This window comes from Nesoenas mayeri, assembly GCF_963082525.1.
Source record: "Nesoenas mayeri genome assembly, chromosome: 2".
In the NCBI taxonomy this organism is placed as follows: Eukaryota; Metazoa; Chordata; class Aves; order Columbiformes; family Columbidae; genus Nesoenas; species Nesoenas mayeri.
Window position 1 is genome coordinate 101478164 of NC_137543.1, and position 15261 is coordinate 101493424.

At 35.7% G+C, this 15261-nt stretch overlaps 1 protein-coding gene across 8 annotated transcripts in view; it reads left to right on the plus strand.

Moving 5' to 3' along the window:
• ATP9B (ATPase phospholipid transporting 9B (putative)) overlaps positions 1 to 15261 on the plus strand; it is a 167107-nt gene that overhangs the window by 65889 nt on the left and 85957 nt on the right. For 7 of the 8 annotated variants that reach the window (XM_080339199.1, XM_080339205.1, XM_080339204.1 and 4 more), the window contains one exon: positions 8696 to 8776. The exons of the other annotated variant lie outside the window; for it this stretch is intronic. In XM_080339199.1, coding sequence (XP_080195325.1) covers positions 8696 to 8776 — 81 coding nt within the window. The remainder of the gene's footprint in view (positions 1 to 8695; positions 8777 to 15261) is intronic. 8 annotated transcript variants of the gene reach the window in all.

Below are 15261 nucleotides of genomic sequence, written 5' to 3' on the forward strand. Positions count from 1 at the left end.
ACTTGGTGGTTCTCATTGTGGTCCCCACTGAGATCCACATTCTGCAGAAGTCTATCACAGTTGTAGTGTTTTCAACCAAGTGTCACTGCAAGTGCAAGCCATTCGTGCCTCAGGAACTGTTGCTTTTATCACAAACTTACAAGCCTGGGAAACAGCAGTCTCCTCTTGGAAGGTAAGTACCGTTTGTTTTCAAGATGCTTTCTGGTCTGACCAAGTGCAGTGTGCAAGTTCTTGCAAGGGGGCTCTCTAGGAGTTGCCAGAATGTGGGTATTTTGAGTGCGTATATGTCATGTTATGGGTAATGTTATTAAAATTGTGAAAAAGGACACACGAATGTGTGTGTATATATGTATACATTCGAAATAGACACTTATCTATAAAAATGTATGTAGAATTGCAGAATATCTCTTCATGAGAAGCTAAATTCTGTCCATTGTGCTGAGGAAGCTTGTAATTTTACAGGAGAGCTGGCTTGGTAATAAGAGACTTCTCTGAAAACATACTGAAGTTACAAGCTTGTGGAAATCTACCTGTACAGAATATCTGATGTTTTGACACTAAATCTTTTAGGTGTTTTATTAAAGGCAAACATACCTTAAGAGGACTATTTGTATGCCGTCTCAATAGAAAAAAGTGCTAGATTATATGCCAGATAATCTTAGCAGATTTTCTGCAGTTATTCTTCCAGAATTACAGTTTTGAAATTAGCAAAAAGGAGAAGTTTGGGGTTTTTTTGTTGTGTTGTGTCTTGTTTGTGTTTTGTTTTGTTTGCTTGTTTTTCCTGTATTCATAGTGCTCTGGCTACTAGCTTTACCTGTGACAGGAGAAGGAAAAAATAGTTAGGTTTGAATTTAGAGGATAGGGCACACGGGATGGAACTAAAGGTTGGTCATGGCAGAGAGAGTACCAAGTCAGGCTCGAAGACAGGAGTTCTGGTGCAAGAACAGACTTCAAGTATTCTGTAAACTGCAAATGAAATTACTATTCATAACAGTGCCTTTCCTGTAGGTTGCTACCATTTAATCATTGGCCTATCTTGCTTTCTGATGGAAAAAAAAAAAAAATCATGTCCACATTTGAGACAGAGGGATACATTTAACTAAAATCAAGTCAATTTCTATCTTGCTTTGATTTTTTAAAAATTAATTAGTGCTTTTCAGATAGTTAAAACTGTGTCCAGCTTAGCTATCAGTTTTTATTTCTTTTTGGGTTTGGAAGCATCACTGACTGCACTTGGCAAATGCAACTCTTCATGCAGAGCACTGCTGCTTTGAATTCTGTTTGATGGTTACACATTCAGTGTTTTGAACTTGGAAATTTCAGTGTTCTGAGACTGGACTAAATTTACAATGCAAAGATTTTTCTACACTCTCTTTTGGAAAATAAAAAAAAAAAAAGTTTTACATTCTGGGTGTTTGTTTGGTTTGGGTGTTGTGGTTTTGTTTGTTTGTGGTGGTTTAAAAACCAAACAAACAAACCCAACACGCAAATCCAGGTCTGAAGACTTCCCTCCTTGCAAGGTAGAAATAGACCTAGTAGAGCAGCAAATTATGTTCTTAAAAAAAATGAAAGAAACAAAAAACCAAAACAAACCAGTTTTTAATAGGTTTGACAAACAAATTGTTAAGATGCTATGAAGATAGTATAAAATTATGGTTAAACTTGTGCATTAGATTTGAAAGAAATAAATCTTTTTAGTTGTTTACAGTGGAAATAAGTCAGAGATGGTTAAATTGGGGAGTCTGCATTTGAATTGTAGGATTTGCAAAATCAGCTTTCCCTAGAAGTGGAAGTTTTGCTTCAGGTAGTGGTTCTTTAAGGCATGTAGGGGAGGGAGAGGCAAAGTGTCACCAAGAAATTATTCATGTGTCTTGGCCGGAGTATACAAGAGTCAACTGTACAACACAGTAACCATTCCCTGCTCACTTGTTTCCACATACTGCTATAAACCTACCTCTGACAGATCTGTGTTGCTTGCAAAATTGGTATATTCTCACTTTTCTGGAGCTGCAGGTGACAGACAACCTGTATTGTGTCATCAGCTGTGGTTAATCAAGGAGCTATGTACACTTAACAAACCTTCCCTGGCTACCAGCAGCAAATGGAAACCACTGAGCTGTTGATGTGGCACTGCCCTGTCTTGCATCACGCAGTTATTGGTGGTTAAGTGTGCTCACCAAGACTTTGTCTGCATTAAGCTGACATGTCATCTTGAAGTAACTGACCCTGAGTATAATACCTCCTGTCAACTAAACTATCTCCCAGTTTTCTCTACTGTGTGGTTGGGTCACACCGTTGACGCTTGGTGTTTTTTTTTTAATGACATCACTTTAAATAGCTCCTTCCCACCTGGTCTTAGACTATTTGCAGTGGTCATGTCATATATTGGCTTCACTCCTAAGCCCTGTCTGAATTATTTTGGGGGAATGGTAGCCTAATGCACCCAAATGTAAACGCTTTTGATGGGATCTCCGCATCCTTCACAGAAGGTAATGCTCAGTGCACATCCCAGAAGGTGGTTTCCATTCCTGTGGGAAGCACATTGATACTTCTTTGACTTCTACCAAGACATTTTTACCTTTTCTGGAATGGCAGTAATATACAAGAGTATCAGCCATCTAAAGAAACTCTGTGGCTGGACAACATCATAAGATTAGTATGAAGTACTAAGCAAGCTGTGAATTTCAAACTAGCATTATGGAATTATTTTATTATAAGCCTAATTTTTGTAGTTGCTAATTGTGCAACCTATCTTATTTACAGCTTATGGCTTTTTTTTTTTAAGTTAAATTAGAATGTAGTGGGCAGAATTACTTTGTTATAGTTACAGTGAAAAATAATAGTTTTGGAAAAAAGAGTAAAAATAGGATACATGCTTTAAACATGCTGTGATAGTGTTTGGCATCCTTTGAAACTTTACACTCACCTTAAAAGGGATGCTTAAAAAATATAGTTGTGGTTTTCTCAGCAAACAGTATTCAAGCCCTCTTGTACATGCAGTGGGGAAAAAACCTGAAGCAACTTGGTTAAAAAGGATCACTTGAGAAACCCATTTCAAGTAGACTTTTTATCACTTGAGATTTCTACTGTATCCTCTGGTGAAAACTTTTTATTAAAACTGAAAAAAAACCAGGCAAGTTGCTTTCCAGATATTAATTTGAAAACATCTGTTGTTTTGTGAAACGTCCCTCTGCTTGATGTTCCTAGCTTGAAAAATCACTGTTTTACAGCACTTATGTCACTAACTTTTGCAGTGTGTAATAGGGACATAGGCTTTTTGATAGGCTTAAAATTACTTTTGCAGAAACTTGTTGGAGTTTGAAGCAGTCTGGCAAAGGACTGAGCTTTGTGCTCCACTCTGGGATCAGCTTTGGTTTCCTTTCCTCTACAAAATGTGAGGAGAATGGGGCTGTGATCCTTCCTTCTGCTAAAAGGAATCACTGGGATGTGATCCTCCTGTCATTTTGTTTGCATTATGTGCTGGGCAAGGTGAGCACCACATCGTATTTGCCTCCAAAATAACTGATGCGGAGAAAATACAGCATTTTGGGGAACACGTGTCTAAATGTTTTGCATTTTTTTTTTTTCAAACCAAGCCATTAACAAAAACTATTTTGCTTTAAGGAATGTTGGAAAATAAACCTTTCCAAATGCCAGCTCACTCACGCCTGTTAAGGGCCGGTTTGTATCCATTCTGTGTAATACTCTCAAACACCACCGCCATTTCCATAGGCAGTACACTACTGAAATTCTTCTCATGTGCCCCTTTTCTTGTACACGGGACGGTACCGCACGCACCGGTTAGCAGCGGGCAGGCCGAGCGCCCGGGCCGGGCGGCGCTCCCCGCTTGCCACCTGCTGGGCGACCGCCGGCGCAGCGGCGGGGAGGCGGGGCCCCGCCCCTCGCCCCCTGCTGAGGACAGGTCCCGTCTGAGTGAGCAGTCGTGTCACGGGTGTTTTTTCGGATAATTCGCAAAACTAGTTTGGGATTAGTTGAAAGACACGGTAGAGAAAATGGGTAGAGCACGGTTTATTCTGTGCCTTCGAAGAACTAGGGAGAGAGCTCGAAGCTGTGTTGGGCTTGTGCATTTGCAAGAGACGGAGCTTGAGTGCTGCCTTTAAACGGGGTGGGAGATTCACGTTTGCTTAAACGGGGTGGGAGATTCACGTTTGCGTGGACGGCTACAGAACTGGGTGAGGCTTCCCAGGTGAAGTTTGTGGGTGTGCAGGCGATGCGGCCACACCTCTGAGGCCAGCGTTTGGCTCTTGCAGTCTCTGGGCTGGCGGACGTTACGGGTGTTTGTTGCAGTGGATCATATCCTTGCAGCCAACTTGCTGTCCATTTCCATAGTATTTTTCCTGAATTCCAAGGACTCTCCAAACATAAAAGCAACACCTGCTACAGTGTCTTCTGCATGTGTTTGTGGAACACTTTCAAAGCTGATGCTTACAGTTAATATTTACATATTAAACCACATTTTTTAATAATTTAAGAGAATTGTGCAAGTACAGCGTAAAATAGATTCTAAACAATTTGATTGTGTGTTTGACAGAACATACTCTCCATAATTGTCACTCATTTTGATTTCTTTAATTATATGCTGTAAAGGCGAGAAGTTTCTTGTGTTGGCATAACCTGTCTGCTGCGTCAACAGAGCAGCACTGTAACCCTGCCCTCTGTGACACCCAGAATAAACAAACCTGCAGACCTTCAGGGATTTTTTTAAAGAACAGATGACACCACCAAGATCTGTACAGATTTTGTTGTCTTTCTGAAGCACTTAATGTGATCAGAGAATTAAAATTTCAAGAAGTCATTTAATGATGGCTGAGCTGCAAATACTGTGACACCTAGATTAGGTTTCTTGTGCTTTTGTAGCTATAGGTGGGGCAGTTCTGGTGATACGTGTGTTCTAAGGCATTCTTCTCTAGCTTGTGTGACCACCTAAATTTATTAACAGCAATGAGGTCACTGTAATTTTCAATAAATGGAGACTTGCTGATTTATATTAGAAGATCCATACAGCAGTAAACAATACCATTTACATTTAATTAGTTTATTGAACCAAAGGCAATTTTATTTGTAATGAACTACATGTTATGATTAAGAATGTATTTTAATGATCTTTAAGTAAGGTGAACAAATGTTGCCCTTGACCTAATAGAGGAGATTTTTCTGTTATTGATACCTTTATGGTGATTTTTAAATTGTGAAATGCAAAAGATAGTATTTTCTTTCTTGTACCATCATCAAATCATTTCCTGACTTTCAGCGTAGAAGGCTGAAATGCATTCTTCTGAGTATTTATTTTAAAGTATGAGATAATTAAGTGCATATCAAGTTTTTTTTGAAATCATATCTACTATTGTATAAAAGTGATTTTTATTGCTGGAGATTCAACTCATTCATACAGTTTCTTTAATCTCTAACTGTTAAAATCCCCCTACCCGAGTGTTTATTTTTCCTTGAGTAAGAAAATAACTGAGGTAGTTTGCTATCACTGTTTCCTAAAAGCCATGTAATTTTAAATGCAGAATACTATTTCTGTTGAACATATCGATAGAACCATTGGCGTCTGTAAACTAGCAGTTTAATGCTAATTGTATGAAAATAGTTCTTTACTGAAGCTGAATTTCACGAAGATCAAGTCCCTAATTAGTTAAATCATGAGTAAAAAATAGTTATCTTAAAAAATATATATATGCGTATATATATATATAAAGTTAAATCCTTTAAGGTAATTTCCTGTCTCCCTGCTTTTATATAGGGGGAAGCAATGACATAACCTAACCAGTTAAATTTTTCCTGCTCAGTGAGCAGAAGCTATATTGATGTGTAGTGTTGTGTAGAAATCTTGATGTCTCCTTGTTAAATTCACCATCACAACTTCTTTGAAGACATTGAGATGAGAAATGCATAGCTTCTACTACTGGGTGAAGAAACATCTTTATACCCTTCTAGTAAGCTTTATTGTTGAATGCAGTTCATATGTAATCAGTCTCCTATAAATGTATAATTCTTTGGATTTGTCTTTCCCTTGTATTATAAAATGTCAGCTGCTGTGTTTTATTGGTCTGGGAATGATGTCCATTTGGAGTACAAAGCATTGGGCTACGGAAGAAAAATGTCTGTATCCCTTTTACTTAATAAAGAAAAAATACTTTAGAAAGCTACTGAGCACATGTGATATGTTTGTATGCCTTTTCTTTTGGCTTCTCATGAATGAAATACCAATGAACTACCATCCAGGATTTCTGTCAGAGTGTAGGTTTTTCTTAGGTTTTTTAGTCTTAGGAAAAAACATGCATTTTTGGAATACTCTGCTAGCTCTACTTGGTATTCCAGAGTAATGCCACAAATATGTAGAGCGTGTTCAGATCTCAGTTTTTCAGAAAGATAAGTGAGTTTGTTTCGGAGTTGAATTTCAAAAGAAGAAAAAAAGGAACACATGAAAGCTTAGGTGTTAAGTCAGGAATACAAAAGGAGAACTAAAACATCAAACAGAAGACACCAAAGGAATGTGGTAGAGATTTTTACATTTAAAATGTAACAAAGGAGAACATCACAGTATAAGACAACAGAAAGATTAGAAAACAGGAAAATATATTACTGTACAAATGTCAATATACTGGGTATTTCTGTTTCCTTTTGTTCTAATGTTGCTTCCCACTAAGGCATTCTTTGAAAAGAGAGTTGTTCTTGGTTGACGCATTTCACTAGCAGTTTTTATTGTGTATATGAGTATGTGTGTGGTATTGGTTTTCTGCTGTGCTCTCCGCTACTGAGAGACTCTTTATTTTTATTTGCATAATAAAACACATAATAGCCTGGATTAGCTAAATTGTAGGTGATAACAGATTGGAAAGAAGTGAATGATGAAGATATAGTACACCACATGTGTATTAGTTTCATATTAATTATTTCTCATGAACCTGATGAAATTAGGTTGGAATAACAAGAATGCAATGAATGAACTTTGTGTGAAAGACCAATGGTTTAAGAAAAAGATAATTTGTGAGAGTTTCTATTTGATTCATTTTTTTAAAAAACATACAAAATAGAAAGTCTGTGTGTTTTTGCAAGATATGAAGTGAGAGATTTCCTGTCTACAGACTATAAATAGAAAAACAAATTCATTACTTAGAGAGCTATACATTTTGAAACAGAAGTCAAACATGTTTGATAAGTATAAAACAGATTTTTAAAAAACATCCATTTTGATCTGGAAAAGCAAAAAAATAATATTAAAAAATCTGTAGCAATTTTATTTTAGAAACAAAAGGATACAAATGTGTCAGATTTTAAGATTTTAACACAGGTTAATTGCACCTTTAGTTAATTTTTGTAATGTTCGAATTATGTAGTATTCAAATGTAGTTATTTCTTATATTCAAAATTATGAACAATACATAATTGTATGCTTTTTAAAATAGCTATGTTTGAACGAATGTGTCATTACACATCTATTAAAGGGGCTGTAAAGTTAATTCTGCTTTTGAAGACAGCACATTCTGGCTAGCTTGAACAGGGTATTGTAGCCATGTAATCTACTCCCTAGAAGTGGTGTCTGATCAGCCTTTTTACAAGATTCATTCAGTTAATAAAGGATGGAGATAACCCAAATAGGCACTGCGTATAGGGAGAAGGTAGATGCTCCTGCATTCTGTCAGAGGTTATAATTCTTTGGTCAACTGGGATTTGTTAGCAAGCATCTGCTCCTCTCCAGAGTAGAAATTGGAGTGTGGGTCCATGTTTGAGTAGCCCACTTGTGTAGAAATCTCTTAACTGCTGTTGGTCCCAACTGTTTAAAAAGGACCAGAAGGTGTGCTTTTGTGATGAGAAGAAAGTACTTTGTATCAGATTTTTAACAATTAGTCTCTGGTATTCTGTCTGTAGGAAGTGAATGTTTCAGAACCATTTCCTGATTAAATAATTGTTTCAGAATTTTAGGTGATCCTCTCTTGGCCTCTCGGGACAGCTCACAAGATCTAACAATCATCAGATTGTTTTGTTGTTTTTTTTTTTCCTTTCCCCTTTTTATACCATACTGCCATCTGTTTGTAGAACCTCTTACTGTAGTATCCAAGAGTCTCTTAATTTTAGGGTAGGAGTGACTCTAAGCATTTGAGTAATCCTGTTGATATATCTAGGCTTTCTTGAAGCTGATGGTGTTTTCTGGTGGGTTGACTGCAGATTTGCTTGAGCATTTAAGAGAACTTGAATCAATTTCAGTGTTTTTCATTGTATTTGGTTGGTTTTGTCTTTGTTGGAGAAGTATTTTGTTTCCAGTTTCATTAAAAAACAAAACAAAAACAACAAAACCAAACCAACCAACCAAACAAAATCTTTATTTTTAAACAAAAAATATATATGGAAAACATTTTAAGATTACACTATTATAAATTAAAATGGGGCTGCTAAGAGAAAATAAATTAAATGAGATTTCTAACTTGTGGTAATGTAAAACATTTTAGTGTTTGAACTATCAACACACTTGGAATATATTATTGAAGCTAGTTTCTTTATAGTAAGATGTACTGGAAAAACAGCATGTTTCTTAGTTGGGTGAAAATTGCATGCACGTGGAGTGGGGTGGTGGGGGTCATAAACTGCAATCTTTACTACTAAAAGGTTCTTAAAAATATGTGATCAAATTTAATTTTAATAATAGCAAGTACATTAATCTGTTTTACAGGATCTCTTTTCAATGAACGCTTATGTTTACGCTCAGAAGCCACAGCTGGATATTCACAGTTTTGAGGGCACCTTCACACGGGTAAGTAGTGTATGTAAATACGGTTCTACTTCTCTCTTCCATTTCTCAAAGTAAGTGAAACCTATATGTGGTGTCAATGTTGTATCAGATCTTTTCTTAAGTTTACAGCAGTATTTTTTTCCATGTTCCTGCCATGGCAATAATTCATATAAAAGATATCCTGGTAAGCGTGTGTTGCAGAAAGCTAATACAAAGAGTATGTCTGAAAAAAAGACCAAAATCAACCAACCAACAAACCCCAGAATCCAATAACTGGATATTTGTTGACATCGCTATAATATTTTTACGTGAAACAATTTGTATAGTATTATATATTGTTTCTCTCTAGGCATCTAATGTATTGTTCATATGTATCAAAAAAAGTGGCATGTTGAATATAAACAGTAGCCTGTTAGTTTATGAGCAATTAAAAGGTGCTGTCTTTTACAGCATTTCTGTTCAAGAGAAAGCTACTACTTTCACAATTCAGTTGTATCAAAAAGTAAAACTAAAAGCTACTTATGAGTGCTTTATTAAATCTTTTTTCCAGCTATAATTATATCCGAAACCAAATAAGATAATAACAATGCCATATCTTCTGCAACTTTGTTATTTTCGAAAGGTGGCCTGCTAAAGTTAATGCTTTAAAACAGAGTGTCCTACTTGGTAGTATTTTTTTTTAATCGCTATACAGATTTCTATAATTATATTAGCAGATATAGTGATTTTTTTGTTTGTTTTAGCCAAACTCAGTGTTAGTAGACTCATTCCTCTTGATAGTTTGTTTCTAAAATAATTTGAGAGAATGAATTACTATTGAGGTAGATAGATGGGTTTTTTACCCAAGTGACTCAAATTGGTAATAGATTTTTTTCAGTAATTGGAATTCCACTTCACAATTCCAAGTACTCTGATGAATGTGATATTGCAGTTGTTGGCTCTCAAAGACCAATTTATACCAGTTATATAGTTCATGCTGCCTACAAAGCAAATGTCATTTTCCCACACCTTCTAAAGCTGTAAGCAACAATGTTTACTTAAACCTTTTATTGACCAATTGTCCAAATGAAACTTCTGTTAACATCTGTAAAATTCATGTTATTCCTGTCCCAAGAGCTAAGCATGTACTTTTCTAAATATAAATTCAATTCCTTAGAGCCTTTTAGCAACCCTGGTAAGTGTAATTGAGACATTGGGAAATCATCACTAAACAGTTACTCCCTGTTGTGGGTTCTGTTCACACATGTAATAAGAGCTGTATGATTCAAGCATCCATGATATGTGAAAATAATCATGATGCAATTTATGTATATGTGTTGTTTTGACTGTTTCAGTGGAAGGGCAGTTTACACTGATCTGGTGTGTGCATGCTGTTGAGTGCCCTCAAATTTGGCTCACAGTGGATTACAGTGCAGATGTTTATAGAAGTTTGTTGTGGTTTTGGTTTTTTTTTTTCAACTGTGTATCTTCTGCATAGTAAAATGTTGGTTTAGGACACTTATTTACTATGTTTGCATGTAATTTCTATTTTATGTTAAAGTAAGAAAAAATAGTGCGTTTAGTGATGCTAATGCATACATTTTTCCTACTTGAGCATTGACATTCAAAGAATTCTTGCAAGAGTTGGTTGACAGGGTAATAGCACATTGATTTTTCTTTTCTTTTTTCTCCCATTATGAAGACAGAGTACTACCAATGTAGAAGACAAACTTAGATAATTTCAAAAAGTGCACGACCATAAAACAACACAGAACCCTAGGTGCACAGCTCTGGAGTTTTTATGAGGGAACAACTTCTCTTAAGTACTTCCTTGTGAGAAATGGATCCACTCCAAACCTGGTAGCTGACAGAAGATCCGTTTTGCAGTACACCTGCATAACGGTGTCAGGAGAAGTTAAAGCTCTGCTGTTCTCTGTTGATGTCTGCCAGCTTCATGTGGAGTCATTTTCCATTGTCCTCCACAAATTGTGGTGCTTCATGTGCAGTCAGTACATGAAGTGAGTGTGGGTCACATGGTCATGCGGGAAGTATCATGTATGGCCTGTAAAGAATGGCATAAGTTAATTCCTCTCCTTCTCTACCCACTTCCGGACATTCTAGCAAAAAACAATAGATGACCCAAATCAGTGTTCAGTGAAAATGTGCAAGGTGGTTTTATTTGTTCTCAGGGCATTATCCATGCCTGGGCTGAGCTTATTTTGAAATAGTGATACACAGAGCAGGGATTTACACAGATGCAACTACTCGAGTTTCTCTTCTGTCTGATGCTCCTATGTAGGCATGATGAATTAGGAACCTGTTTCATCGGTTCTGAAAAAGCATGAGAAAAACATGTCTATAGAAAGAGGGTAAAAGGTAGCCATACCTCTTAACCCAGCTTTCACCAACTGGAGCCCAAAGAGTACTATAAAGCATTACATCAATGTGTACTGGCATGACCAGTATCATTGCCCTTTTGCTTACAGCTTCTGTACAGAATCATGGGAATCTTCTGCTTTTGATCTTTGCTGGTTTTTGTTTAAATTTGATTCCTTCTTCCACCATTCCCTTTAGAATCTTTTTCTTTAATTTTTCCTATATGACCACTCTGTGCTGTCAACTAAGTCTCTACATTTACTTTGGGAATCTCTCTCTCTCTCTCTCTCTCTCTATATATATATATATATATATATATTTTATTTTTTTTAATTTTTTTTTTCCAGTAGAAATCTCAGATCACTGATTCCTTTGAGTTTAGTTTATCTACTGTAATAAACTTTTTTCTCCTATGATACAGGACTATTTGGTAGCATTTTTTCCAGTATAGTACCTTGTAATGGAACTTCCTGTGTCAGAGCTGGTTTCTGTAAGTAACCTGCAATGAATTTTCCTTCTTTAAACTTACCCAGGCTCCCTTGAACCTGGTTCATGACATATTTTTATGAAGAGCAATTGCCTGTTGTTTTAATTTTGCTAGGTTTATTTATGACTTCTTTCTTCTTTGCTAAGAAATAGCAGGATCTGTCCTCACTTTCTAGGTGGTAATTTTATAGATGTCTGTCATGTTCCTCATTAAAAAGTTCAGGTTTATTTAGTCATATCTAGTGTGGAAGCTATGTTCACCACCCTTGTTGCCCTTCTTAAACATTTTCCAGTTATTTTTATTATTTATTATTTATTTACTCTCTGGAATAAGGGGAAGGGAGAAAGGATTTAGAACTACACACTTAACTTGGGCAAACAGTGGATTTCTTTATAGTGGTGTTATTTTTGTTGTTGTTGCTCTTTGTTTCTCTCACAGTAATTCTAAGCATTTAGCTTGTTCTTGACTATTAAGTTACTATTTTGGTAGATTTGTAATAATCCCAAAATTTGTTTTCTGAGTAGTCATGGCAATTTCTGAGTAGTTTTGAATTCTAAGTAGCTTTGATCAGCTCAGAACTCATCTCTTTGTAAAGTTGGGATGTTTTCCTCCTTTGTGTGCATCACTTCACATTTCACTGTATGGAATTGAATCTATCCACTTTTTTCTTTGGGATATATTAACCTAGAGCATTAGCCCGCTATTATGTTGTGTGTGGTTTTTTCTGTAGCTATCTTGTTCTGTAGTCTTAGTTCAGTCTTATCTAAAATTAGTATTATAAATGTATGCAAAGGTGCAGCAGAAAACGTTTATTTGAATTCTACAGCTTTTCTGTGTGTCTAATTTTGTACATTAATTCTATGCTAATGCCTAGTTAAAACACAATGCTCCTGTCAAAATTGAAATTCTTCATGTTGGAATTCAACATAATGCAAAAACTACTACTTCAGTATGATTGCAGATTTAATAAGTGGTAGATGGGAAATTATCTCTTTCAGTGTTTGGGGGGAGCTGTTTGGAGTCCCATTGTGGACAACAGATATTCTGTATAGAACTTGAGGGCAAAATAACAAAAACGGTTTCCTTTATTGAGAGTAAATTCATTGCAAGTATAGTATTCACATCTGTGTCCTATCACTGTATATTGATGATTGTAAAAGACTAGCCCATTCATTTCCATGAGGCTGGAGTGTTTGACTGAAATACAGGATCTTTCTGCTCAGCTCTCTCTTAGTGATACCATAAGGATATTTAGGTATCATTAGTATGCATCATCCTGTTATGTACCTGCTGGGGACTCCTCTGATGAACTCCAGCATGATTTGCAATTAGAGGTACATCAGTGAGTTCTTATTAAGAAAAATATTTTCCTTGAACACCTGATCTAGTGATGCAGTGAGAAACCCCATAAATTTCTTAATGCTTGAGCAGAATGTCCTTTTCTTGCAGTGTATGATGGTATGTAGAATTGCAAACATCAAGCAAGTCAAAACAGTTTGAACCTTGCAGAATAGTTTCTGGATGATAGGTTAGCATGTGTGTTGCTGACTGAAAACAATCTGTGCATCCTATGGCAAGTTGTGTGAAATTAAGACTCCTTTTTGGTACCAGGCCCATGGTTTAGAAGTGGCAGCCTTCCACTCTTATCACAAATAGTCAGCATTTTCTGTATGAAAGAATTTAAGGAAATTTGTTCTGTGAGGTACAGCAATTCTCAAAAACCCCATTAAAGGAATGAAAAAGTTCAATATCTATTTTCAGATTGCATATGGCCAGTCTGTGTTCCTACTCCTAGCCTTGTAGAAACAGATTCTTAAACCTCTAAGTTCTATATGGAAAGTTACCACTGGACGCTGTCGTGTTTCAATGTTACATGTGTAGATGGCAATCTCTCCATCGACTTCCATGCTTCAAACAGCTGCAGTTATTATTTTTTTTTTTACTACATTACTAGCATCTTCCTCTGGAAAAACTAGTATTCTTGGATAATTTCTACTTAGCCTTACATGTCTATACACTGCTTTGTTAGGCTTTCAAATGGCCAAAATAATCACAGAATCCAAATAATGAAGGAACAGTCATAAATCAAACGAGGAATCTAAGCATTATGAAGTTAGGAAAAATTATCAAAAAGTTTAGGCTATGGATGAACCCTCTCTAAGGCACTAATCTCAGAAGGAAGTTCTTGAGTGTTACAAAGGTAATAGATAATTGCCACAAATGATACTTTTTTGAGCTATATTTGAATACTCTTCTTGTATTTAATTTTTCAGTGATCAAGACTTTGTTACTGCCAGTAATTTTGAATATTGCCATAGATGCTAAACCTTTTTTACCTTAAGAGATATATTTTCAGTTCTTTACAGCTGAATATTCCTTGGCCTACCACTGTCAGGTACTACTTCTGTTATGTAGCAGCATCTTGGAATTCACTTCTGCTCTTTATCATGCTTCCAACTACTGAAAATTTCTATGTACTACCATGTTACTCCATTACAGTGGGCCTGCCGTTGCTATTGTTTCAAACCTACATATATTTTAATTGTTAGATGTATGGCAAATAATTCTTGCAGTATTAATTCTTTAGGTAAGAATTAAAAAAAAATAATTAAATCAATGGCTATTCTCATAGAACACAGATGATTCTTGACAGAGTATTTATTTCTTGTATGAGTCTTGATTCAAAGCTTGTATTGTGGTTGTGGTTTTGTGTGGATTTTTTTTTTCCTTTATAGCTAATTCCATATTCTCTGTCTCTTCCCGTCTATTTTTGACAGAATGGTTTTCAATTACTTTTAAACTTAAGAGAATAAGAGCTGTAGTTTCCTTGCTATGTTAGGATCTTTTGAAGTACACACAAAAATTTATCTGCTTAGTTTGAGATTTTTCTTTTTTAGGAACAAGAGATTTCTAAGTAGCTCATCCTGTGCTTGGTGGTGGTTTCAAAGTAGAGATGAAAAACGGGCATAGGTTTTGATTATTGACGTTATGTAGAATTTATTTTTCCAAAACATTTTTCCTGCAAAATGTTTAGCACAATCTGTAGTTTGATCAAATACACTTGATTATCCTACCTCCTAAAGTTTCCTTCAGCTGTAAACAGCACATTTCACAGCTGCTAATAAGTAAAAAATCTGTGCATGCTTCAAATTGATTATGAGAGATTAAATCTGTTTACAATCTGTGGACCATTATAGCTTGGGAGGAGAGAGGGAAGGAAAAAAATGAAAGTTTTAAATATTAATCATGAAAGCAATTGTCTACTGGAAGTATTTTTCAGTTGGATATGCATTTTATAAGTATGTGGTAGGACAAGTGTACAGTTACTTTTAAAAGTCTAAATATTCCCTATAGTTGATATGATGTCACTTGAGTTGAAAAATGATGACAACTGTAATTTAATATATGAATTACAGATTATTTGAATTGTCATAGATAACATGGTATTAATTTTTGGTGGTTAGTGTTCATAACTCACTTTGACTACTTGATATAGCAAACGGTTTTGCAGTTTGATACATCTGAGGAATAGTGTATGTTCCTTTTAAAACACTATTGACTTCTTTGAATATAAGTTGGTTTAAGTAATATGAACTTCAATCAGTATTTCACTTTTTGGAAAGTTATTTTTTTGTGTGTATGCAGACAAATAAAGTACATACAA